This window comes from the organism of the source record quoted next, unplaced genomic scaffold (genome assembly GCF_019419815.1).
Source record: "Pyrus x bretschneideri cultivar Hongxiangsu unplaced genomic scaffold, Pyrus_bretschneideri_v1 Contig24, whole genome shotgun sequence".
Classification (NCBI taxonomy): Eukaryota; Viridiplantae; Streptophyta; class Magnoliopsida; order Rosales; family Rosaceae; genus Pyrus; species Pyrus x bretschneideri.
In genome coordinates this window covers 4218404-4242344 of record NW_025999546.1, presented here as the reverse complement: position 1 = coordinate 4242344, position 23941 = coordinate 4218404, and the positions used below count along the sequence as shown (strand labels likewise).

At 36.5% G+C, this 23941-nt stretch overlaps 4 protein-coding genes across 9 annotated transcripts; 3 read left to right on the top strand and 1 right to left on the bottom strand.

The window, feature by feature from the left end:
- Nucleotides 1-281: 281 nt before the first annotated feature.
- LOC103952157 (translation initiation factor eIF-2B subunit beta) lies at nucleotides 282-6141 on the bottom strand. Of its 2 annotated transcripts, none has more exons than XM_048586467.1 (11): nucleotides 5939-6141; nucleotides 5412-5483; nucleotides 5133-5287; nucleotides 4142-4429; nucleotides 3727-3856; nucleotides 2462-2569; nucleotides 2252-2354; nucleotides 2034-2159; nucleotides 1357-1550; nucleotides 977-1104; nucleotides 282-596 (listed from the first exon to the last, which is right to left on the bottom strand). In XM_048586467.1, exons 2-10 carry the CDS (start codon nucleotides 5462-5464, stop codon nucleotides 1017-1019), a joined length of 1245 nt encoding a protein of 414 aa, XP_048442424.1. In that variant the 5' UTR covers nucleotides 5465-5483; nucleotides 5939-6141; the 3' UTR covers nucleotides 282-596; nucleotides 977-1016. The 2 variants fall into 2 exon arrangements, with proteins under 2 accessions (XP_048442424.1, XP_048442423.1); XM_048586466.1 differs by having other exon boundaries at nucleotides 282-601; nucleotides 5939-6140.
- A 1562-nt stretch (nucleotides 6142-7703) lies between these two features.
- On the top strand, nucleotides 7704-9645 carry LOC103942730 (dnaJ homolog subfamily B member 4-like). 5 transcript variants are annotated; one of them, XM_048586335.1, is made up of 4 exons: nucleotides 7704-7892; nucleotides 8520-8725; nucleotides 9186-9269; nucleotides 9387-9645. In XM_048586335.1, exons 1-4 carry the CDS (start codon nucleotides 7728-7730, stop codon nucleotides 9622-9624), a joined length of 693 nt encoding a protein of 230 aa, XP_048442292.1. In that variant the 5' UTR covers nucleotides 7704-7727; the 3' UTR covers nucleotides 9625-9645. The 5 variants fall into 5 exon arrangements, with proteins under 5 accessions (XP_048442292.1, XP_048442291.1, XP_048442290.1 ...); XM_048586334.1 differs by having other exon boundaries at nucleotides 9186-9645; XM_048586333.1 differs by having other exon boundaries at nucleotides 8520-8769; nucleotides 9194-9645.
- Nucleotides 9646-11787: 2142 nt separating this feature from the next.
- On the top strand, nucleotides 11788-15355 carry LOC103942729 (E3 ubiquitin-protein ligase DIS1-like). The gene is made up of 4 exons (XM_009352933.3): nucleotides 11788-12022; nucleotides 13004-13235; nucleotides 14085-14471; nucleotides 14786-15355. Exons 2-4 carry the CDS (start codon nucleotides 13026-13028, stop codon nucleotides 15104-15106), a joined length of 918 nt encoding a protein of 305 aa, XP_009351208.2. The 5' UTR covers nucleotides 11788-12022; nucleotides 13004-13025; the 3' UTR covers nucleotides 15107-15355.
- A 1084-nt stretch (nucleotides 15356-16439) lies between these two features.
- On the top strand, nucleotides 16440-22402 carry LOC103952154 (protein PTST, chloroplastic). Its single transcript, XM_009363700.3, is given in 10 exon segments — nucleotides 16440-16573; nucleotides 16974-17008; nucleotides 17293-17608; nucleotides 19138-19227; nucleotides 20041-20109; nucleotides 20659-20764; nucleotides 21625-21684; nucleotides 21687-21712; nucleotides 21860-21972; nucleotides 22047-22402. Coding segments are annotated over 9 exon segments (918 nt in total). The 5' UTR covers nucleotides 16440-16573; the 3' UTR covers nucleotides 22150-22402.
- Nucleotides 22403-23941: the final 1539 nt, after the last annotated feature.

The following is a 23941-nucleotide window of genomic DNA, read 5'->3' as shown; positions in this document are numbered from 1 at the left end:
ATTCATATCGCAAAATTAACTTAAATTTCTTGAAAACTCCTATACAAGGAACTAATTGTGCATCTTCTTTTGCACGTCCCTAGTTTTCCAGCCAATCGATTCTAGTTTGATTTATTCGATTCAACGACCATTAGTTTGATTTATTCGATTCAACGACCATAAATAAACGAGGATAGTGTAAGGAAGAGAAAGCTGAGCGCATGCCACTCAATTTTGACAGATTGTTAGAAACTTGTAGTTAACTGAAAATAATTGACATCCACTATCTAGAAGCAGGGGCATGAAGAACAATTTGCAACAAGATAAAATATGCAACACAACATCCATCTTGTTACGGGAAACAATATGCCTTTCCATTTGTCCTTCCACAATCACAAAAAACCACCGCCGTCGATTCACTTCTGTATCGATACAGCTCTACACTTCCTTAATGGCCACATACACAAAATTGGCTCTCTTTGTTTCACTTACTTATCATACTTTGTATTGCTACTCCTCCAGCACGATGATAGCGCTCCTCATGGTTCAGCACGATTACAGTTTAATTTCATTTTCCGCTTCATCCATCCATTACCAATATAGCTTTCTGTACTACCTGAAACTAGAATTTACAGGTACAACGTTAGCTCAATATTTAGTAAATAAACATTCGTGAAGAAACTCGAGGCACACCCAACAGGAATATCTGTGAAGATTTAGTACATTTAAGGCCGGTCCATACATCGGAAATTGTCCTAATTTGATTGCATCTTTTCCTCTCAACCCAAATAAGAGAAAATAAGCGAACTTTCAAACGCACACCAGAAGGCACCATTTTTTAAAACAAAAACAAAAAGTTTAGATCAGGTTCCTCATATTACTGCTAGCTATTCTGTTAAAATTTTCAGTTTAGATCAGTGCTCTACTTTACCTGAATAAACCAGATACCCACCAATGGTTGTGAGACTAAAGTTAGACTCATAAGTTCAAAACTTACCCAAGAATATGATAAACATGTGGGAGCTGAACTCAACTGCCTATACAGGCCTTCGTTGGACCACCAAATCATCAGCAGAATAATAATCTGCGATGAGCCGGTACATGTACGACGGATTGTGCCCTCCCCTGTGAAGGAATAACAGTAGTAACTTACAAACTCGCTAGGAAGTAGGGAAATAGAAAACAAAATAAGTGCAGAATACTCAAGATGAGAATTTTAAATTTCTTCAAGAGACTAGAATATGATTAGATCTCGCCTAGAATATTAATTTCCCTTTCCATTTGGTTCCTACAAACAATAGACTAGAAATTCAATAGGTGAAATTTTAATCTTTCATGAATTCAGTTCCACTTGGTCCATGAAATTAGTCGACTTACGTATCAGTGATAAATAGACTGACAAGCTTTGGTGGCACATAATCAAATGTAGGATTGACAACTTGAAGCAGCGAAGAAGCAGTGCCACTTCCAAAATCCATGCAATCCGAGAACTCCCCAAAGTCCAGCAGCTCAGAAGGAGATCTTAACTCATTCAGTAAGACTTCAGGATTGTGAGGATACAAAGGGCACAACTGTCATGTAAACCACCATGCAAAGACTTGGAGTAAGAAAACGTTTAAGGCTAAAGTTCAAGAAATGAGCTGCAGATGAAATGACGCCCAGTTCAATGATTTAATAATTCAGTTAAAACCAACTCCACATACAAAATCCCATAGGATCTGATCCCCAGTAGTATAAACAAGCAAACACAAGGCTAATAATAGACTAGGAAGCAGCCATTAAAAACTTGAATAAGTTAACTAAACTTAACAGAGCCGACTTTAGAAAAATAACCCTCTGACAGCAACATCAATTTTGTCTCTCCTTTAATTGTCTCTATTTCTTAGAACCGCAAAAAATGTTTATCTCGTGCTAATCTATTCATTGAAAATTCTCTAATGGTGGAACCCACTTCTTCAGCTTCTCGTCTTGATTTTAAAAGAAACCCAATTTATGAATGACAGCAAGTCTCTAAAATCTCCAAGTCATGCCGAACAGTGATTGAATTAACTTACCTTGTGACTGCCAGCAAGTACAACAAAAGGGACAGCATGCCTTTGCGCTGCAAGTGCTACCATATTCAACCCAACAGGTGCTATAACCCCTCCATTGGCCATGACAGCATGAGCGCCAACAATAACCTTTAACATTACAAAATTCAATATGAAGCTGGAACAAGGATGTAGATTTTCATATGGGGAAAAAAATACTATGATCACTGATCACATCATACCATGTTGACTCGGGATATCATGGCAAAAACTGCTGAATCAGTGATCAGCGTGGTCTGCAAACCTCTTGCAACTAGTTCTTTAGCAAGAAGATGCCCCTGATACCTAATACAAAGGAATTAATAACAAAATTAATGCTGACCAATAAAAATATCAAAATCATCAGTACAGATCCTATCCACTGTAACAAATACGCGGACTTTTATACTAACCTTGGAGCTCCCTCTGCAACAAAAATCCGAAACGATCTTTCTTTCTCCTTTGCGGCACAAAGAAATTCCAGTACAGTTCTTGAACTACCTAAAGTCAATATAACCTCACTGCAAAAGAAACACAGTTAGCAGCATGATTTAAATAGCCACAACGAAACATCAATTAAAATCAATCACAAGCCACTAGCAAATATTCTCATTGAGGTCTCATTTTTTTTCAAGTTTTGCAATCTCCTATTTTGTCAAGATTTGCAATCTTGCCCTGTCCAATTATTTTCTGGAGAAATATAACTATATTTTTTCATATGACGAGAAAATTGATCATGAGGAAAAATCTTTCATACCATCCCAATAAAAAACCCCAAACTTTATTATGCTACTGTCTCTAAGTTCAGCTTTTCACTTCAAATTGTTTAACTATGTAAAAGTATGTACGTACATACATACATACATACATACATACATACATACATATATATATATTTGATTCAATTTTGCCAAAAGAGAAATAGAAAGTTTTGAAATGGTACTAAATTCTAAGTACTGACTAAGAGAGGCAGGAATTTTTGGAGCGTAAGAACTTCTCGGACTCAGATTTTCATTTGTGGTGATAATCGGCTGGTCTACCAATCAGTAGGTAGTGTTTATTCATGGTTAGTATATTTTTGTGACTGCCCCACAGTCAAAATTTTGTGATTACCAAAGAGTGCCACTGGAGTGCATAAGGTTATGGGGTTTCTAAGGGTTCAGGAATTCAGATTTAGGCCTATATCCTAGAGACTAAATGCAATTGATAATATAAACACCAACTGAAGGAATAAAGTAATTTTGCGTTTCTCATACAAAGTATGAACACAAACTAATGAAATAAAATGTGAATGACTCAGTCACAAGGGTGCTTGAAAGATCAGGACTGATGGAAGCACATTTGGGATCCAAACTAATTTATGCTTAGTAGCTAAACTTGAAAAGTTTTCTACCGCTGCTATGTCGAACACCAGAGAAGTTAATTTTAGAGCCTCAACCATACTGACCCTAAACTAAATCACCAAAAAGTTTAACCAACTTATATGCATGAATGAGATACTATAAGCATGTTAGAAGTTAGAATATTAGCACAAAGCAATCTCACGCAAAATCATTATTATATTAAATATGCATATTTTACGTGAAATTGACTGAAGGATGCTTTTATATTTGAAAGCAAAAAATGAACTGTAACAGTGAAACAAACTTAATAGCGTAGGCTTGGGGTAAATACATACTTATGGTGAATGTGCTCTACTGCTTGCTCAGCTATCTGTTCATGGCAAGTGCCAATATCTTGTATAAGTTCATTGACTGCTTCAATAACATCATGCTTCAGCTTCCGACTTCTTGAACTTTTATCAGCAGCTGTGAAAGAAAACAAATATCTATAAGCCATACGGCTGTGTAATCTGCCTTTAAAAGGTAATAACTTCAATTCCACCACCACAGGCCGACGGCTAGGGAAACCAATTTTTCATTGACTACTTTTCAAACACAAATACCACATTTATGATCAGAAATAGATATCAAATGTGTATATCCTGTAAACAGGCTTTTTTATTTATTTTTTTTTTAATTTATATTTCTAAAGGGAAAATGAAAGGTGCATCTAAAGAAGTTTCTCAATGATGCTAAGAATGAAAATCATACATTTGGTTTTTTCTTCAGAATCACCCCCAGATGAAGAAGTATGAGGAACAGCTGCTACATCAGGAATGTCCTCAAGCAGTGTTTGCAAAGATGGTGGACGCAGTGTGCTTCTTGCAGCAGCCGCAACAACAGCGGCAGATAGAGTCGAATGGTTGTCATGGTCTCCATCATCTTCATCATCACTAACAGTTGTCATGTTCAACCCAGCTATAGCAGCAGTAGTGAGAGAGAGATCCTCCTCCCTAATAATGTGCAAAACACGCCTCACAATATTACCCACAGCAAGCTCTGCGATCATATGCACAAAACATTATTATGAAAAGAAAAAAATATATATAAACCTCTACGTCCATATTATAAGAAAAAAAAATTTCCGTATATCCTAACTCCTAAGATAAATATATCTAAAATCAAATGCATACATCATGTACTTTCCTCTATATACCTGGGAGATATATCATTCGTTTTCTTTGGTTAAAAGGAGATATCATCTCATTTCATAACACATGAGTATACACACAAAAAAATGGCAACAAAATAAAATTTTGAATGCACAGTGAATTTTAGAAAATTTGATCATTAGACTTAGCTAACATAAGTTATACTCACTACCACCCACTAGATTTATGCTACGCAAAGAAGACAGTTTGATATTATATCTGCATTTATGCTACTTAAAGAATACAGTTTGTTGTTAAATCTGCATTTCAAACCTGATACTCATATCACTAACAAAGATAAAGTCTAATTTGACAGGTGGGGAGAACATGGTTGCAAAAGTACTTGAAGTTCATCTTACCTACAATTTGAAAGCTATATGTTTCCTCCAAAATGACTAGCACAAAGCACAACTTTTTTAAACAGTAACAAGTTCTTCATATGAGATCTCAATGTACAGCCCTGTGTCTTTTAAGATATTACAGACGAAGATGTTCAAGTAACATGAATGACCTTTGTACTATAGAAAAAAATTTACTCCTTAAAACATTACCAATAGGATTTGCAGCAATCAGCTGCTCCCCAACAGCCTTCACAGCATCAATCAATGCTCCGGCTTGATTTGTGTAGGGCACCCGCTGTGCTGAAATTACCGACCGAATCAATTCAGCCGTCTGTTTTGCAGTAGCCTGCGAGCCCTCAATTTTACTGCAACCGCAAAAATTTGCAATCAAATTCTGAATCATGAAATATACCTATTAACCAGTATAGTTTCTTGCGCAAGCAGCTTGCGCCAGTGTAGTCTATGAATTTGCGCCAAAGAACAACTTACCGCTTTTTAAGCTTAATAAGGAAATCATTCACAAGGGAGTGCACGTCCGGCATGGCTATCACCAAATTTAACCTGAAAATGTCAAAGATATAAACTTCAAATCATCACACTCAATTTCATTTCTATGGAAATCAGAAAGACTAAAAAGAAACAAGCAAATAGAACCCTTATTCTCCGTCGTCTCAGGCAACCAAACAAAACCAACAAATTACCCGAAGTTAATACAAATGGGAGCTACTTTTTTTAGGTGATTTGTTGGTTTTTATATGGAAGCCAAATCAGGTGGGAATTTGAGAAAAATGAAAAACCCAAAGCTAATTAATTCCAAAAACAACAATCCACAACGAAAGTGAAAAACTTGGGGAGCTGAAAATACCAAACCCAACTAATTCAAAACATAAGTAAAACCCCAATTATAAACCTGAGTTAAACCTTCAATCAAACTCTAAATTAAACTATTAATAATACCCAAATTAAGTTATCAGTCAGGAAAGATAAAAATGCAGAGAGGGGTTTAAGAGGTGTACCTGGTGTGAGTGTGCGAGTGGTGCTGCGACTGTGAGAGGCTAAGAGGAGTAGAAGAACAAGGAGATGGGACCGAAGAAGATGACGCCGAGAAGAAGGCAAAGTTGCGGAATCGGAGAAGGATGAATTTGCGGAATTGGAAATGGAGGAGAGAGTGAAGAGAGAAGGCAGCAGCTGAGAGAGAGAGAGTAGAGGGACCAGTAAGGGAGGGTTACGTCTTGGAAACTTGGATTGGGTGGTGGGGACTAACATGTTTGGGCTACTGTGGCGGCCCTGTTTGGTAGTGATGATGGGCTACTATGAGAACTGACATTTCAAATCCAACTCGTTAACAAGACATGATTCATACGTTAAAATTAGTATTTGCTTACCAGATCGAGTTGTTAATAAGTGAACCGGTTAATTAACAGATCATTTTGAATCAACTTGCGAAACCCATTAACACCTGTTATTGAGAACTTTTATATAAGATATAACCAAAAACCCTCACTATTTGTCCAAACCCCAAAACAACTGAGCTTATATATGCCAGTACCCCTTCAATATTTGTTCCCTATTAGCGACTCCCTATGTTTTTTACCGTATGCAAAAGTATTGATCTAACCTAACTATTAATAAAATTCTTATTGTCAACCAAAATACTAGAAAATTACCAGTTTAACCCCCTTATCAAACTGAACTCGAATAAAAAATATGAGCAATTTAATAATTACATGAACATAAATTTTACTGTTTTTTACAGTAACCTCACAGCCAGGTTAGTATAACATTCCCTATTCAAGACCTCCAACTCTCTCAACAAATTAGTAAGTGATTTTGCAGTCAAGTTCCTTCACTCTTCTTCGAAAAAACACCTTCGAGCTACGTTGTAGTATGATTACCGGTTGGTGTCTTCCCGACAGATCATTCTTCCCCAAAAATCCAACTTCTAAGTTTAGCCCGATACTCATGTCCCGAGTTCGATATGGCAAATTTTTGGCTTGAGATAGTTTGCTTTTGTCTTCTCCAATGCTTCCCAATGCTTTTAAGTGTACGTTTCTCCTTTTTACAAGCATTTGCGTTAGCTTTCAGACATTTACTTTCTATTTCAAGATTTGTACACTTATGGAAGGATCGAAACTTATTTTTATTCATAACGAACAAGAATATAAATTCTCAACATTTGAAGATTCCGATTGTATTCGCACATTTTAAGTATTTTATTTGGGTTGCTAACTCAATGGTAGAGTAATTGGCTTTTAATTGCGAGAAGTTGGCTAAAGGCACAATCTACATACACTAACACACATTCACACTATTTGGTGGTAGCATCTAATAGTGGTACACTCATATACACGGCTCTTGAGTCTCGAATCTATCTTTGGCAAAAAGACAGTTTGGACAAAACAGTTTATCAAGATAGCTTACTCCAACCAATTCGAGGCCATGTTAAGTAGAATAAAACATAAACAAAACGATTTTTTTTTTTTTTTAATTTGGTCAAAGAACAAAAAATGATCCACATCCTCCTTCCTTGTAAATAGGAGTTAACCATCATTGTATGTGAGGCACATTGGAAGACATCCATCAAACATTGTCTTAACAAAATATATCCTTAATATGTCATTACAACCTAAAAAAAGGGAAAAAGTTCCTCAGGAACCATGAGATAACATTCATATTCTCTCTTTCTGAATTCTCAAGAAGAAGACCAATCACCTAACCATTTTCCTCTCTGCAGATCGACTCTCTCACAATTAATCTTTATGTAATTTTGTTTTAGAGAGAGAGAGAGAGAGAGAGAGAGAGAGAATGGGGGTGGATTATTACAGCGTATTGAAGGTGAACAAGAACGCAACAGAAGATGATTTAAAGAAGGCATATAGGAAGCTGGCCATGAAATGGCACCCTGACAAGAACCCTAATGATAAAAATGAAGCAGAAACCAGATTCAAGCAGATCTCTGAGGCTTATGAGGCATGTAATTATTCATTCTCCTTCCTTCCTTTCTCGTATTTCTGCATGTTACACGTTCATTTGTTTGATTATTCTACCTCCCTCTATGAAAAGAGATGTCCTTTCTTTATTGTCAATATGTAATTTTAAGGTTACGGTATCATATTCACCAACAAAATTGTGTCCGTAACATGTCAAATACATTTTTGACAATGTCGATTCATGCACACAAACTTCTTTATGCACATAGTGACGGGTATTTATGCTAAAGAAGATTGTAATATGAACGATGATTAATATAAATTTGTGTAAAGAACATAAGATGATCATTTCAACATCTGCATATATTTACAATCAAATGGGGGCATTAGCCTAAATTGTGCTTAGTTATATATTAGTGATTTCCGCATGTTTTTTTCTCATCCTACACACTTCAACTTATTTCTAGATTTCGAATTGAACATGAACAAGCGTGTGTAGAGAGACAAAAAAAAAAAAAAGTGCGGAAATCATTTTCTTTAACAGTGGTTCTTTTTTAATAGTATCTAACAGTCTTTGCTCTTTCATCTATATATGCAAGCAGTTAAGATTTCATTTCGCCCTAGCTAGTAGTGTGAATAAAATAATGAAATGGGTTTGTGAATTCAGGTCTTGAGTGATCCTCAGAAAAGACAAGTTTATGATCAAGATGGTGAAGAAGGTTTAAAAGATATGCCACCACCTGGAAGTGGTGGATTCTCATATGGAGGTGGATCCAATGGATTTAATCCTAGGAACGCAGAGGACATTTTCGCAGAATTCTTCGGAAGCAGTCCTTTTGGATTTGGGTCATCGGGACCTGGAAAATCCAAGAGGTTCTCATCCGATGGAGGGGGGACGTTCGGAGGATTTGGTGGAGGTGAAAATATTTTTCGGTCATATAGTGAAGGTGTCACACCAAAGAAACCACAAGCAGTTGAGAGCAAATTGCCCTGCAGCCTTGAGGAGCTGTATTCCGGATCAACAAGGAAGATGAAGATCTCAAGGAGTGTGGTTGATGCTAATGGGTAACCATTTTTTACACTCGATATTTTCTTTGTTTGTAGATTCATTGCTTGTTAGTTGAATGTGTTATTCCCAACTGATACAGTTTCGATTATGATCGTTGTTATTACTAAACGGAATTGTAATTAGCACTTCAAAATGGTCGTAAATATCAGCATGACCAACTATTTTAGAGTGTCAATGATATTATTTTGTAGAAATCTCTACGTAATATCAGCTGACTTGCTTTGCTTTTCGTTTTTCCTCCACTGGGGACAATGAAAATCGCAGACGCCAAGTGCCGGAGCAAGAAATACTGACGATTGATGTGAAGCCAGGATGGAAGAAAGGAACCAAGATAACATTCCCAGATAAAGGAAATGAGCAGCTAGGTCACCTGCCAGCTGACCTTGTGTTTGTGATTGATGAGAAACCACACAACACTTACAAGAGAGATGGCAATGACCTCATTGTGAACAAAAAGGTGACACTGGCCGAGGCATTGGGTGGAACCACGGTGCACCTCACCACACTTGATGGTCGCAATTTATCAATTCCGGTTACTAACATTGTGAACCCGGGCTATGAGCTTGTCGTTGCCAGGGAGGGTATGCCAATAGCTAAAGAGCCTGGCAATAGGGGTGATTTGAAGATCATATTTGAGATCAGGTTTCCTACAAGACTGACCCCAGAGCAAAGAGCTGGACTTAAACGAGCTTTGGCAGTCTGAAAAAGTGAAATATATGACCTAATTTCGGGATTTGGATCGTCTCCCTGAGCTTAAGGAGAGGATCCTCCTGGTCAAAAGACTTGAGCCGTTGGATGAAAATCCAACTGCTATAATTATTATAACTTTAAAATAATCCTCCTGTTTATAGCCATTGGATTTTCATCCAACGGCCCAAGTCATTTGATTAGGAGGATCCTCTCCTTGGGCTCAGGAGAGGATCCAAGTCCCTAATTTCGATTGTAGATTGACCAACAGTTTGGGTAGTTAGGAAGTCACATACATTACAAGTCAAATCTGCACTTTTTGTATATTGTGTGTGTACGATATACCGTATAAACACTGACTCCTTACATGTAAAGAGTCATTCTTCAATAGTTAACTGCAAATCACAGTCTAACACGAATGCAAATGTAACTTATTAAATTCATAAAAATAAAAAATTTATACGCACATGTCAAACTGTGATTTTTCTGTCATATTATGTATTTTTCAGTGCATCTGCTGCATTCTTTCATGTATATGGTTATGTAATTAGTCAGAGATTGATTCTCTGATTTGAGGTTAAACTTCATATAGTGTGATATTTCTTGCCCAACATGATTCAATCTAGAGAATGGGAAACTGATAACCCTCTTTATATATAACACGTACTGCCAGGTGGTATAGGACAAGTGGATTCAGTTCAGACGGGCATGCCCTCAAAAGTTCATTTCTTTTTCTTTTTGTTTGTGTGGCCATGAAACCCTTTGCAGTTCAAATTGCATTTCCAGGGACAACCATCAGAGTTTGAAAAAAAGGAAACTGAAATACTCCGCCATTCCTCAATAGTATACTATATACGCTATTATCTTTTTCAAAAGAAAAAAATAATAATTTTTCAGATTGAAATAACTCTTTATTTTGATTTTTAAGATTTAAAATAATAGAAGTGGCTATAAATTTATCTACCATCAATCATTTTAGCCATTAGTAAAAATCTCTGTTAAATAAGGAGAAAATAACAAAAATATCCTCAAACTTGTCATATCAATTTGGCCCATAGTTCATTAAATTAAGGGTATTTTTGGTCTTTACTTAACAAAGATTTTTCACTGAATGACCAAAATGATTGATGGTGGACAAACTTAGGACCACTTCTATCATTTCAAATATTAGAGACCAAAGTAAGTAGTTATACAATCACATGCACCATTTGGGCTAAAAAGCCTTTCAAAAATGAAACATGTGTGTTAAATGAGAGATCTTATATTCGAGTTTCATGAATGACGAGCTTAATAATATTACATTCCGATCACTTTTCAATAAAATATTATCTTTGTATAAAAAAATAAATAGAATAAAATTACCATTATGTCTCTAATTCTAAAATCAATCATTAAAAAATTGTTTAGTTACTCTAGGTACTTTTGATAAGTTTTTGTAGATGGTTGACAAAGGGAATTTCCTTATTTATCACTCAATAATGTAAAGACCCTTGGGTTATATATGAGTGAATGATCACTAAGTTTGAGTGTTTTGAAATGATCTCTATGTTTGAGGTCAAGTCAATAAAGAATGAATCATGAAATGTTGATAAAGGGGATTTTATAAAATTCTCACCTTGATAATTACAAAAGCATGCATGAGATTTTATGTGTGTTTTTTTTTTTTTTTTTTTGGGTCTCATTGGAATCAAACTAGCATGTCACAACGTAATTTTCAAAATCAAACAAATTTATTGAAGTTTTTCTCCTTCGTCAAAATGAACATTTGTCCCAGGAAAACCAAACAAAAAACAAATGAGAACATTCGCACAAATTTCTTACCCATTTTGAAGAACAAGACTCAGCTGCTGAAAGAATCAGCAGCCCCTCCTACTGAGAGCCTATCACAGCATGACACGTGTCTAAGCAGCTCCTGCTTAAACATGTGTCATGTCGTGATAGGCTGTTTGCAGGAGGGGCTGCTGACTCTTTCATCTTAGACACATGTCATGCTGTGATAGACTCTCAGGAAGAGCTGCTGATTCTTTGAGAAGCGAAGTTAAATCCCAATTTGAAAGAACTTTTTTTTTTTCGGAAAAACTTTTATATGCTTTGGAAATAAGATGAGAACAGTCAGCGGGGACCCACTCGCCTCCGGTTTCGACTTCGACAGTTGACCTTTCCCTTTTTCATTTCCTCGAGAAATCTCTCTCTCCTCTCTCTCTCTACTGAACGCCACGCTCCTCCCCGTCCCCCACTCTCTCTTTTCTCTCTCAAACGTCTTTAATTTGAAATTCCTTGAACTCGCAAACGCGCATTTCCGCGTCCCCCCTTATTATATTACTGCAGCCTGGGGACAATTCCCCATAGCCGGCCACCTGCTCTCTCCTTCTTTCTCTCTCTCTCTGCGTTGGGCGTTTGATTATAATTCAAAGGTATAATATTTTCATCTTTTTCCAGCTCAAATTTATTGGGTTTTATTTATTTTTCAGTTTTCTCTAATGGGTTTTTAATTTTATGGTTACCCATTTGAAATTTATTTAATTTAAGGTGGAAAAGTTCGTATTTTTCTTTGAATATGTTTTGGAATTTTCTAGATCTATTGTGGAATTGACGTTGAATATCAATGTGGGCATGCGATATTGGAGTCCGATTGTACCATTTAGACGAACCCATTTGCTTTGTTTTTGTTTCGATCTGCATTGATCAGTTAATTTGTTGAATTATTTCATGATTTTGCAAATTTTAAAGTTTTAGAATTTTGAATCCTGCCGATGTACATTTCCTTGAAGAATACATCTTTCTGTATTTGCTTAAGTTTTGAAAATTTGAATTCGATCTGCTTGATCATAAGTAGTTGAATTACCTGAATATATTCAGGATTTTGAGGCTCTCAATTCTCTGATATATGAGAACTGAGAGTTTGATAGGTAGGTTCCTTCCATTTGCATCCTAAGAACGATATGCATAATTGTTGTCGATTTTTCTGATTCATGTTTTGAATAGTAGGAGTCCAATCGAGCGCTGTTCACTCGTGCGAAATGTAAACACCAAAAACATAGTGTTAATCGTTATAAGGGAACCGGCATTTACTTCTCCCTCATCTTTCACATGCCACTTGAGCGAAGGATGAAGGTTATAAATCTTTATGGTATTCACACCTCGGTCTTATAAGGGTGAGCTTGAAAAGAAAACCAGAAAGTGTAATGGGAAAAAAGTTTTGCTTTTAAGGACACACTTGGTACTTCTTTCTACTTATGGTTATCCTTGATGAAATAGATTTGGTGAGAGAGCTTTGCCCTTCTCTAGATTGGATCATTTAGAAATTGGTGCGTGAATTAAACATGGTGTATCGTACAATGCTTATTGTTTTGCATCACCTATTGTTTGAACTTTTTTTTATATGTTCGGCTCAGATAAGTAGCTGTGTGTGCCAGCATGGCATCCAGTAGTCCATTTTTTGATGACATCCGGACCAAATCTGAGGTTATTGATCCTCCTCAAAGTGAGGACATGCTGGATGTTGGAGAAAGTGTAATTGATGCTACTGTAATGCCCCAAAAACCGAATGTGACGGTTTCTAGCAGTGTTCGCGATCTGCTGGAGTGCCCTGTGTGCTTAAATGCTATGTACCCCCCAATCCATCAGGTTTGATTACTTAATAATTTTGCTTTATCTTATGAAGTCAAACCCACTCCCTTCGTTTTCATTCGAGTATTAATTCTACTCACTCATTCACGATATTGTAGCTCAAACTAGCATGCTTTTTCACTTATCCCTGACCGATGCTAATAATTCATTAGTTTAAAGTAGCGTCAAGCGTGAGGTTTTGAATTTGTGGGAGGGGTTCTCTTCGGAAACTGGTAGACGAGGTGCTATCATTTGCAACTTTGTGGACAGGTTTCTGCTATGCCACTATTTGTTTCACTCCTTACTAACCCTTACCAAGTGCATATTCTTGAGCTGTTTGATTTTATTGAGTTCGCTTTTTTCCTTCAAATCTATTTGGTCTTTGGTGGATGTAAGTATTTTTAAGCAATAACATATTAGAAGGCCCTAGTTTAAAATGAAAAAGGAATTATGTATCTTGGTCTACCTATATCGTAATTACATAATTTTATTGTGGAGTCCCTCGTTTGATGTAAATTTTTTTCTCTGTTCTTTAACTTTTTCCTTGGAAAGTTTGAATTTATTTATTCATGTAACATAGGTTTTTATCAAATTTATTTACAATATTTATTAAGAAAACAGAAAAATTGTTCTTTTGAGGGATGGGAAGCTTTTCAATAGAAACCCAACTTTGTTCTTTGCATTAGTAGCGACTACTTCTGGAAATAATTGTCGATTTATTGCCAGTTGACTGTTTCTAAATCCATTCCGTCAAATTGTATTTGTGTGTTTTCAACGTATATACTATCCAAATACTAACAAGTATTTTGATGTTCCAAATTAGATGCTTGTTGTTTGTTACCTAATTGGCTTTCTCGCCTTTTGCAGTGTTCAAATGGTCACACATTATGTTCTGGTTGCAAACCAAGGGTTCACAACCGGTGCCCCACTTGCCGGCATGAGCTTGGTAATATCAGATGTCTTGCGTTGGAGAAGGTGGCTGCTTCTCTGGAACTTCCTTGTAAATACCATAGTTTTGGTTGCATGGGCATATACCCTTATTACAGCAAGCTAAAGCATGAATCTCAGTGTCTCCATAGACCCTATAACTGCCCCTATGCTGGTTCTGAATGCTCCGTAGTTGGAGATATTCCTCATCTTGTGGCCCATTTAAAAGATGATCACAAAGTCGACATGCACAATGGCAGCACTTTCAACCATCGCTATGTAAAATCAAATCCACAAGAAGTTGAAAACGCCACTTGGATGTTAACGGTATTATTCACTTTTGCCTTATTCTTCCTGTTCTCCATTGTCCTTCTTCACCCCCTTACAATTTAATCCTCAGCAAACTCAAAACCATTTAGCTTAAAAGCTTTGATGATCGATAAAACAAAGAGTGAAAAATCTGTCTCTGAAATGCTCTATGAGTCTTCCCGGCCTTTGGAAGGGTGGACTGTCATGGCGATGCCACCAGCTGGTCGCCTTTTTAACACAAAGCATAACGAGAAATTTGCTATCATTTCCAAAATCCGTCTTTGACACAAACGAAGCATAACTAGAAATTTGCTATCTTTTCCATTCTGCAGGTTTTTAGTTGCTTCAACCAGTATTTTTGCCTACATTTTGAAGCTTTCCAGCTCGGGATGGCTCCCGTCTACATAGCATTCTTGCGGTTCATGGCTGATGATAACGAGGCAAAGAACTACAGCTACAGTCTAGAAGTAGGTGGGAATGGGAGGAAGATGATTTGGCAGGGGGTGCCACGTAGCATTAGGGATAGCCATCGCAAGGTTCGTGACAGTTTTGATGGTCTCATTATTCAGCGCAACATGGCTCTCTTCTTCTCAGGGGGAGACCGAAAGGAATTGAAGCTTAGGGTGACCGGAAGGATATGGAAGGAACAGTGACAGCAGTCTGTCATCTTGAACTCTTTCGTTCGATCATCTTATCTAGTTAGTAGGTCAGTCGCTTTTCGTGGTTACGAGTCTCTTCTGGCCATGTAGTTTAGGGAATGTAGGAAGCAAACTCTCTTTGCTTGTTCATGCTTTAATTGCATATGAGACTTGTGTATGGCATGCAGCAAATGAGACTTGTTTTTGTGTGGATACACAATGACACATATTTAACGGAAGAAGAATGTGATTCGATAATACCCCGATTATTGTGGTCTAACATCCTAATGGATGGGGTGCGGGGTTGCGTACTTGCACTTGCAACGTCAAATTGACCCTTCTCGAACCAATTAACTACTTTATTCACTAATTTTGAAGGAAGGATCCTCTCTGGATCAATTCACTTCGAATTCGGATCCTTTCTACTCCCAATCAGCGCAAATCTTGTAACCCTCGCGACTAGCATGCTCGTCTTCCTCTCACTGCTACCGGCAATGATGGTGGCGGGGATCGGATCGGCCACCAACATGCTCGTCTTTATCCGTTTGTTCGGAGTCAGAGCGTTGGTGGTGGTGTTCCTATGAGTCGGCGTCGACGACGTCGATGAATTCTCAGTGTATGAGACCAAAACTTTTTCACTGTCCATATTAATCCGTCCTTTGTAGAGATAAAAAATTATTTAAAAAGAAAAAAATTTACAACCACGTGGCACAATCTGAACTGTTCGATTACAAAAAAAAAAAAAAAAATCTGTATCCAACTATCCACATTAATTTGGTTAGAAAATAATGTTAAAAATACAGAAAAATGGAATTTTTTTTAAAACAATATTTCCTATAAATACCCAATCATACTGTTTCAGAAAAACTGCAACTTTGAACAATAAAAAATTGTGTGACGAGATTGGTTAAAAATATATATCTATTAGTAAACATAATTTTTAAATGTCAATTGTCTATACAATTTATTTACGAGGTGAAGATGCACTAAGCAATTAGTATTCACAGAGGCACTAATTGTCTATTGCTCGATTGCTTGGGCAATTATTATCGTAATGTGGTGGAGTTGCTCTAAACAATATTAACTACAACAAAGACAGTTCTCTAATATAACGGTTTATGTTGCAGTCTTAATTTAATTAAGAATGTAATTTTGTAAATCTTAATAAATCCTCCTAGGATAAGAAATTATACCACACAATTCACTCAATTCTCGCTTTTTACCACTGTTTGCCACCCTTCTCGCTCCCTCTACAATTCTTCAGGTAAATAGGTGGAGTTGAGTAATTTTATTCTTTTGTCATTAGGATGTTGTGATTATATGTGTGGCCTCATTTTATTGGTCGCAGAAAGTCTCTTCAATCCAAATCCCCATTAATTATTCAATTTAGCTCCTTCTCCTCCAACCGTCTCTCGGCTACCTCGCCACCACCTCCGCCTTAGTTTCAACCGGAGTTGCTACTCTTCGCGCTAGCTTTGTACAGTAAGTCCTATCAATTTCTTTTCATTTTTACGTGTAGATTTTCCAAAGTTGAAATTTGAGCTCAATTCCATTATTCAATTGATGGGTTTTCTCCAATTCATGTAAAGAAACCTATTTTATATGAATTTATCGCATTTCGAGATTACAGATTAGTAAACGAGCCATAATTGTGTTGTGGGTAGTGAGTGTTGGTTCAAGTACTGTCATTTTTCTACAGTGTGCTGCTTAATTTGATTAGATTGTGCTGTTAAAGTTAGAACAATTGGACACGAATTACAGTCATTGGTTATTGGTTCCTTTGACAGAGAAGTATTGTTACTTTGATTTTAGAGAATTGTTGAGTTATTCAAGTTTCTAGCAAAAATTATGATCGTGTTTTTTCGTTGTAACGATTTTTCAGATGGAATCAATCAACATGGAGATAGGCACAGCACGGTAAGCTTTCTTCACTTTTATAGATAAATTCAGTTGGTTCCTCCATGTGGTAGTTGAAAAATCACTAAACAAGCACTGTTTTTACCTACAGATCATTTGCATTGACGCTTATCGGAAACATTAATTCTGCATGATTTGCTCTTGCACTATCAATATACTTAGTTAGCATTGATGATATTGATAACTTAATCTCCACAGTAGTCTTTCATATTCATGGCATTGATGATGTCGCTAAGTAGTTATGAATTTCATTTTCTTATTATCATTCATCGTAATCTCGACAGGTGTTGCCTTGACAACCAAGTACTGTGGATGTCAAGAAAAGATTCAAGAAAGTTGGAATGGAGAAATATCCGTCCACTTCCACACATTGTAACTACTGGGAAATTAAAGTTGAGCTATCAGAGGTTGATCTTGACGGGTTCTGAAGTTTCTACTGGGAAGCATCCCCTGAACCATTTCTTCTGGAGAATACATTCAATTCCCACTAGTTTGGATGAATCATCATCAGCACATGCAGAAACCTTTAGCGAAAATGATGAATGTGCGAATAAAGATTTGCAGGAGGAACTTCCTTCTCAGCTTTTAAGAAGTAATGAGGTACTCATGCCACTAATTAGTTTAACATGGTAAATTGGGCAGTAAAGGAAAATGTTCCCACCCTTAAATTCCATAGTTATATTTTTCATGATCAAAATCCATAACTTTTTATAGCACAGGTTCGTGATAGTATCTAGAATTGGATATAATCTCTCACTATGGATCTTGGAACTGGTCCAATCTTTTTTGTGTTATAAATCCTTGATAGCATTTAAATGCATGAATTTCCTTTTCTATCTTTTTAGAATTCTTGGCTACCGGTGGCTTTATCTGTATTGTTATGAACCCACACTTGTTAGTACTAGATAATAGACATATATAGTTAGTTTTTTCTTTTTCAATTTCCATAGGGGTGAGGATTGGAGATCAGGAAGTGCCAAAGAGCGACCGCTTTTGCTACCTAGGATCTATCTTGCAAAAGAACGGAGAGTTGGATGAAGACCTCAACCATAGAATACGAGCTGGATGGATGAAGTGGAAGAGTGCATCCGACGTGTTGTGTGACCGTCGTATGCCACTGAAGCTCAAGGGAAAATTTTATAGGACGGCAATAAGGCTGGCAATGCTTTATGGCACGGAATGTTGGGCAGTAAAGCATCAACACGTACATAAAATGGGTGTAGCGGAGATGAGAATGCTTCGTTGGATGTGTGGGCACACGTGAAAGGATAAGATTAGGAATGAGGATATCCGAGGTAAAGTAGGAGTAGTTGAAATTGAAGGAAAGATGAGAGAAAATTGGTTATAGTGGGTTGGACATGTGAAACGAAGGCCTACTAACGCTCTGGTTAGAAGATGCAATTACGGGACAGAGGTTCAGGGCTGAAGGGGTGGAGGAAGACTTTGGAAGACTCTAAGAAAAGACTTAGAGTACTTGGATCTAATGGGAGAAGTGACACAGAACCGAGCGCAATGGCGTTCTAGAATTCATATAGCTGACCCCACTTAGTGGGAAAAGGCTTTGTTGTTGTTTTCAATTTACATATATAAAATATATATTTCTTTTGAATTTCAGATGTTCAAACTATCCTGATAATTTGGATTGGTGTGAAGAAAATAAAGTGTTTGCAGCTTAACTTAGTTGTTAAAGTTCTATATAATTTGGTATCTGTTTTTTTAGGCGTTTCTTACACTAAAAATTGTGATTCTTTGATTTTTGGATAAAGTTTGATTTTCCTACTATTTCCAGTGTTGGTTAAGGATTCATGCTTTCAACCCTTCTGTTGCTCAGAAGTAAATGAAAATAGCAGCGTCGTTTGCTTTTTGCTAAAGGAAAAATTGTTAGATTGTTAATGTCAACACATGATTGAAAAGGTGTCAACTCCAATAGTTACCTTGATTCCGTTTGTTCCTAAGTATATGGTAGTGTTAACTGTTAAGGCTGGAAAGAAATAGAAGGACTTTTGAATATTATTAGAGGGAAGGTTGGGGAATACTAAGATCTTGGACTTCACTTTGGGCATAAATTTGTTTGATATTTCAGGAATATATTAGATCTCAAGAACTAACTTATCTTAAAACTCTATCAGTTGCAGTCACTGCTAGCTGATTCTGAAAGAACAAAGCTCGTCAAAAAACTAAGTGAAGCCAATCAACAAAATCGGTTTCTCAAACGACAGGTTTGTATGTATCCATAGCATTGGCCTTTCTATAACTTGACAACTGATTCAATAACTTGACACCTGATTCAATATGTCATTTAAATTCTTCTTCATCATTTTATGGGAGTGGCCTACCTTTTATGCTGTTGCCATCTGTGTTGATTTCTTAATTGATTTGATGGGGTTAATAATATGTATTTAGGAATGTATTCTAGCAGCAGTATGCGTTAATTCTACTGAAGAGTGAAAGACTCTTTGACAAAACAGGAAAGTAGATTAAAAACTTGTTGAGTCCAGTGCTTTTCAATGACACTCCATGGCTATCAGTAAATACTCCATTTAAAATAAAAACCATATACTGGAGGAAAAGAAATTATAACTGAGAGATGAAGCGTGAATGTTAAAATTGAGTTGTTGACTTGTTTAGCATTAGCATATGAGTATTAACAAATTTATACATAAAGGTTCACCTATGCATAATCTCATTTTAAATTTGATGGTAGTTGAATTGAATATACTGAAAGGTGATGATGCTTCCGCCACTTTCATCAGTTGGGTTATGAGAAAAATGACACAAAATATATTGCATGAATTTTTGTTTCCAATTATTTTCTTCACCCAATAGCTCGTCTTAAGCTCTTCGAGAAAATTAATGTGCTTATAAGTTATAACTATAATTCATGGAGCTGTTAAATGGAGACATCTTGGACGTGTATAAGGTTATTTCGTTTAATCATCAATCATCATATACATCTTCTTTGGTCTGTCAGTCTAGATTGTTCTATCATGTGTCATAGATTTGACATCTGAGATTGATTGTCATTTATACAGTTGCATATAAAGGAGGATGCGTTGGTTAACTTCAAAAGTGAACTTGCTGTCTTGGAACTTGAAATTCAGGTAACATATTTTACAAGTGCTGGTTGTCTGCACATCTTGCATGAACATATGTTAACACTTGTGACTAATTTAACTATTTAAGTCCCTAGAGATCTGTATTTTTATCACATGTGAGTCATCTGAGTCCCAAGATAGGCATTTTTTCTTTCATGTTTGGCCTCTTTAACATTCTACAAATCCCTTTTTTTGATACAAAATATGGCTGTAGGTCAAGCACTATTTGGAAGGAGCAAGTAGTTCCAGTCCTGGTTTTGAAGTCATATCCGCTGCCAAAATGCATTTAGTTAGATGTTTATACTTGCTTGATTTCAAAAGCCATCTTGATTGAATTCTGCTAAAATAAATTAGTCTTTAAGAATTGCAAACATCAATACATAGGATCTATATATCATAAACCTTTAACCTTTACGACAACCGCTTTACTAATAAGTTAATAACATACCCATCAGCACTTGTTGAACATTTTTTTATCATGCATTACGGTCCGCATGATTCAATAAAGTCGAAGACTTGTGATGGCATGATTCCTTCAGTTGTTCTAATGGGCAGGCTTTGGTGAAATTGGCAGAAGAAAACACCAAATCTGTCATTCCTGAAGGTTCAAGAAAGATTAATGGGAAATACATTCAATCCCACCTTCTTTCCCGTTTAGAAGGTAACTTGCTCTAGATTGATTTATTTATTCCTTCTTACTCACTCTCTTTCCTTTTTCTGCTAAATCTTTATTCCTTTCCTGATAACTGAGAAAATTTATTAAGAAGCATTATATAGCATGAAACAAATGATTCCGCACAAAGATGAGTACGTATTTTTTTCTCTTTCAATAGCATGATGTTTCCTAAGGTGCATCTCCTCCACCAATGTAATTGAGCCATTGCATGAATACGTCCCTTGAGATGTTCTCTCTGATTTTCTGTTTTTCCCAAAAATATATTTGTAATCGATATTTAAATTCATTTTCAGACCATCTATATCTGAACAATCTAAATAAGTGATATACAGGTTACAATCATTTAGTGAAAAGTAATAAGAAACATAATGTAGGAACAAAGACCACTTGGGTGAGGAGTGACAAAGGGAGAAAGGACCACTTAATAGTTGGGATTCAGAGCGGAAACCTAAGGAAGAAGGTTGGTTGACTCTTGGCATTTGGCGAAAAGAAATAGGCTTTACTTGGTAATGGTGGTGGTGATTACCTCTTGAGTAAAACTCCTGGGCATTAGCCATTTGGAGTCAATATGGTTTCATACAAATGGTTGGGATTCTTAAGTTGAAAGAGATTATTTTTTATATCCTGTATGGTACATGGGTTATTCCTTATGTTCTCATCTTCTCTTCTGAACTTTGGTATTTGGAAGTAGGATAAACATTGGCAAGATATTTAGGGTGGGGTGCCCTGTTTTAACTTCAGAATTGTTGTTTCCCAACTTATATTGGATTTCATTGAAAACGCTGTCATGTCGTTGTTTCCATGCGTGTAAACTTCTAACCAAAAGTACTATTGCATGTGTGAAGCTATACATGAAAAGTTGAAGGAACAGATAAAGGGTGTTGGTGCGGCACAATCCAAGGAGGTTCCCTATTCTGGTGCGGCATGGCTGAGGTAAATATAAACCTTTTACTGGGTAATTCCCTTTCCTCAACTAACGGGGTGTGGTAATGATGAGTGAATTTCTGGAATACGATAATTCGGGTCACTTTCTTCATTGCAAAGAAAATGATGACAAGAGTGTTTTTGTCTTGATAACAGAGTGTGCAAGTTATGGGCACTTTTGATGGATGGAGTCAAGGAGAGGATTTATCTCCAGAGTACACTGGTTCTTTCACTGCATTCTCGACAACATTAATGCTGAGACCGGGAAGGTACCTACCTGATCACTCAACTATTCCTCCTCTTCCTCCCTTTCTTCACTCCGACCCGTAATTTTATTTTGAAGGTACGAAATCAAGTTCTTGGTTGATGGAGAATGGAAGCTATCACCAGAATTTCCTACAGTTGGTGAGGGATTAACAGAAAATAACTTGTTAATCGTGGAATAGGTCGAGGTCTACAGATAAAAGGATGTTGGTCCTTATTTCTGCTTCTGGTGTACGGAAAAACCTAACATTTTAACTACAGATAAAGGATGTTGGTCCTTAATTCTGCTTCTAACGTACGGAAAAACCTAGCATTTTAACTACTAGAGCAGAAAGGGAAAAAGAAACGAGCATCTTATCTAAAACCTCCGCGAAACTGTTTGCTTTGTATCGTTATAAATAATCAGATGCGGTGGATTGTGCTTGATACTGTTGATATTGTTGTATGTTTGGCACTGTGTCAGATCAAGAGGTTGGATAAGTTGTATGTTTGGTATTCTACAAATTAAAGAGGTTATCAAATGAAACCAACAATATCGTTGTGATTCCTTTCGGGTGGGGACTTTCACAATTCGGTTTTATTCATTTTATTCTATTTCACTCGTTTTTGTTGTACTTTGAATGATTGAGTAAACAAAAGGAGGATCACAACATAAACACTGAAAGGAGTGTAAACGAACAAGCTTTTAACTGAGGATTACAATTACATAACTTTCTTTTTTCCTCTCAATGTAATGTATTGTTAGCACTAGTAGTGGTCACTCAAAATATTCTAACATTTGTTCTTCTTCTTCATTAGTATATGTTACAAGTCGATTGTTTCGCGATGTGGCCACTGCTCTTGAAGTGTGGACCTCTATGTCAATGGCGAAATACGCCAATCATAAAGGTTGGTATTAAATGAGCTGATTGTGCTTTATTTTCTAATCCAACTCAGCTCATTTAAAGTCTGCTCACATGGGTTTGAGTTGTGCCTGGACCGACCAAATTAATAAATAGGCCGTCCTGGTCATTCTTAATATAAATACATCTTATATATAGTGCTAGTCATTCACATATCTCATTCGCAAATTTCATTTGTAACCATGGGAGAGTCACATCCTATATCACCACTCGACATCATCCTTGAGTTGGCATGGTTCAAGGTCATGTTGTTTGTGGCAAAGACATCGTCGGGGATGATCTCGCAAACATGGCAAGAATGCCGATTATTTCGTGATATGGTCATTGCGTATGAAGCGTGGACCTATGTGTCAATGGCGAAATATCCCTATCATAAAGCCTTGTATTATAATAAGTCGTTCATGCTCTATTTTTCTGGTATGGCTCGACACAATTAAAGTTAGCCCAGGTGAATCTGGGTTGTGTTTGGGCCGAACTAATAAATAAATAGATCATGCTGGTTACTCCCATTGAAATAAAATGTAGGTGTAACTTTGCCTAGATATTGCGTAAAAATTAGTTGCACAACTTAATTTATCTATTATATAATAGTAGAGTACGTGTTCTTAAAATAGAGGCGCAACTTTGCCTAATTACGTAAATATTGTTGTACATGTTGCACAACTTAATTTATCTATTATATAATAGTAGAGTACGTGTTCTTAAAATAGAGTCGCAACTTTGCCTAATTACGTAAATATTGTTGTACATGTTGCACACTGTTATTATTATTATTATCACACGAATATGGTTAAATTGTTTTAAGGGGATATAATTGTTCATATCTTTACTTAACAGGCTAACTCCAATTACCATTACTATTGCGAACTTCAATTCAAATGGTAAATTAGCTGTAACTTCTCTTATTTATTCTAGGTTAGTTTTGCCAAGTATAATTGGTTTTTTTTCTCTTCCACTTAAAGTTCGAGTATTAAGGGTTAAATTTTATTAGCCCGCTTAATCTTAGGAAGCCTAAGAAAAGTAGTCAGTTAAAAAGTGAAAAGCAGATTACTCATATCACATTGACAAGTAG

Excerpts from the sequence above, each read along its gene's own strand:
- LOC103952157 (XM_048586467.1), bottom strand. The coding sequence starts at position 5,464 with ATGCCGGACGTGCACTCCCTTGTGAATGATTTCCTTATTAAGCTTAAA. Across the intron at positions 4,430-5,132 it reads GATTGCTGCAAATCCTATTG|AGCTTGCTGTGGGTAATATT; the intron begins GTAATGTTTTAA and ends ATATGATCGCAG. Across the intron at positions 1,105-1,356 it reads AGTCTATTTATCACTGATAC|GGGAGGGCACAATCCGTCGT; the intron begins GTAAGTCGACTA and ends ATTCCTTCACAG.
- LOC103942730 (XM_048586331.1), top strand. The coding sequence starts at position 7,728 with ATGGGGGTGGATTATTACAGCGTATTGAAGGTGAACAAGAACGCAACA. Across the intron at positions 7,947-8,519 it reads CGTATTTCTGCATGTTACAC|GTCTTGAGTGATCCTCAGAA; the intron begins GTTCATTTGTTT and ends TTGTGAATTCAG. Across the intron at positions 8,918-9,185 it reads AGTGTGGTTGATGCTAATGG|ACGCCAAGTGCCGGAGCAAG; the intron begins GTAACCATTTTT and ends TGAAAATCGCAG.
- LOC103942729 (XM_009352933.3), top strand. The coding sequence starts at position 13,026 with ATGGCATCCAGTAGTCCATTTTTTGATGACATCCGGACCAAATCTGAG. Across the intron at positions 13,236-14,084 it reads TGTACCCCCCAATCCATCAG|TGTTCAAATGGTCACACATT; the intron begins GTTTGATTACTT and ends CGCCTTTTGCAG. Across the intron at positions 14,472-14,785 it reads ACGCCACTTGGATGTTAACG|GTTTTTAGTTGCTTCAACCA; the intron begins GTATTATTCACT and ends TCCATTCTGCAG.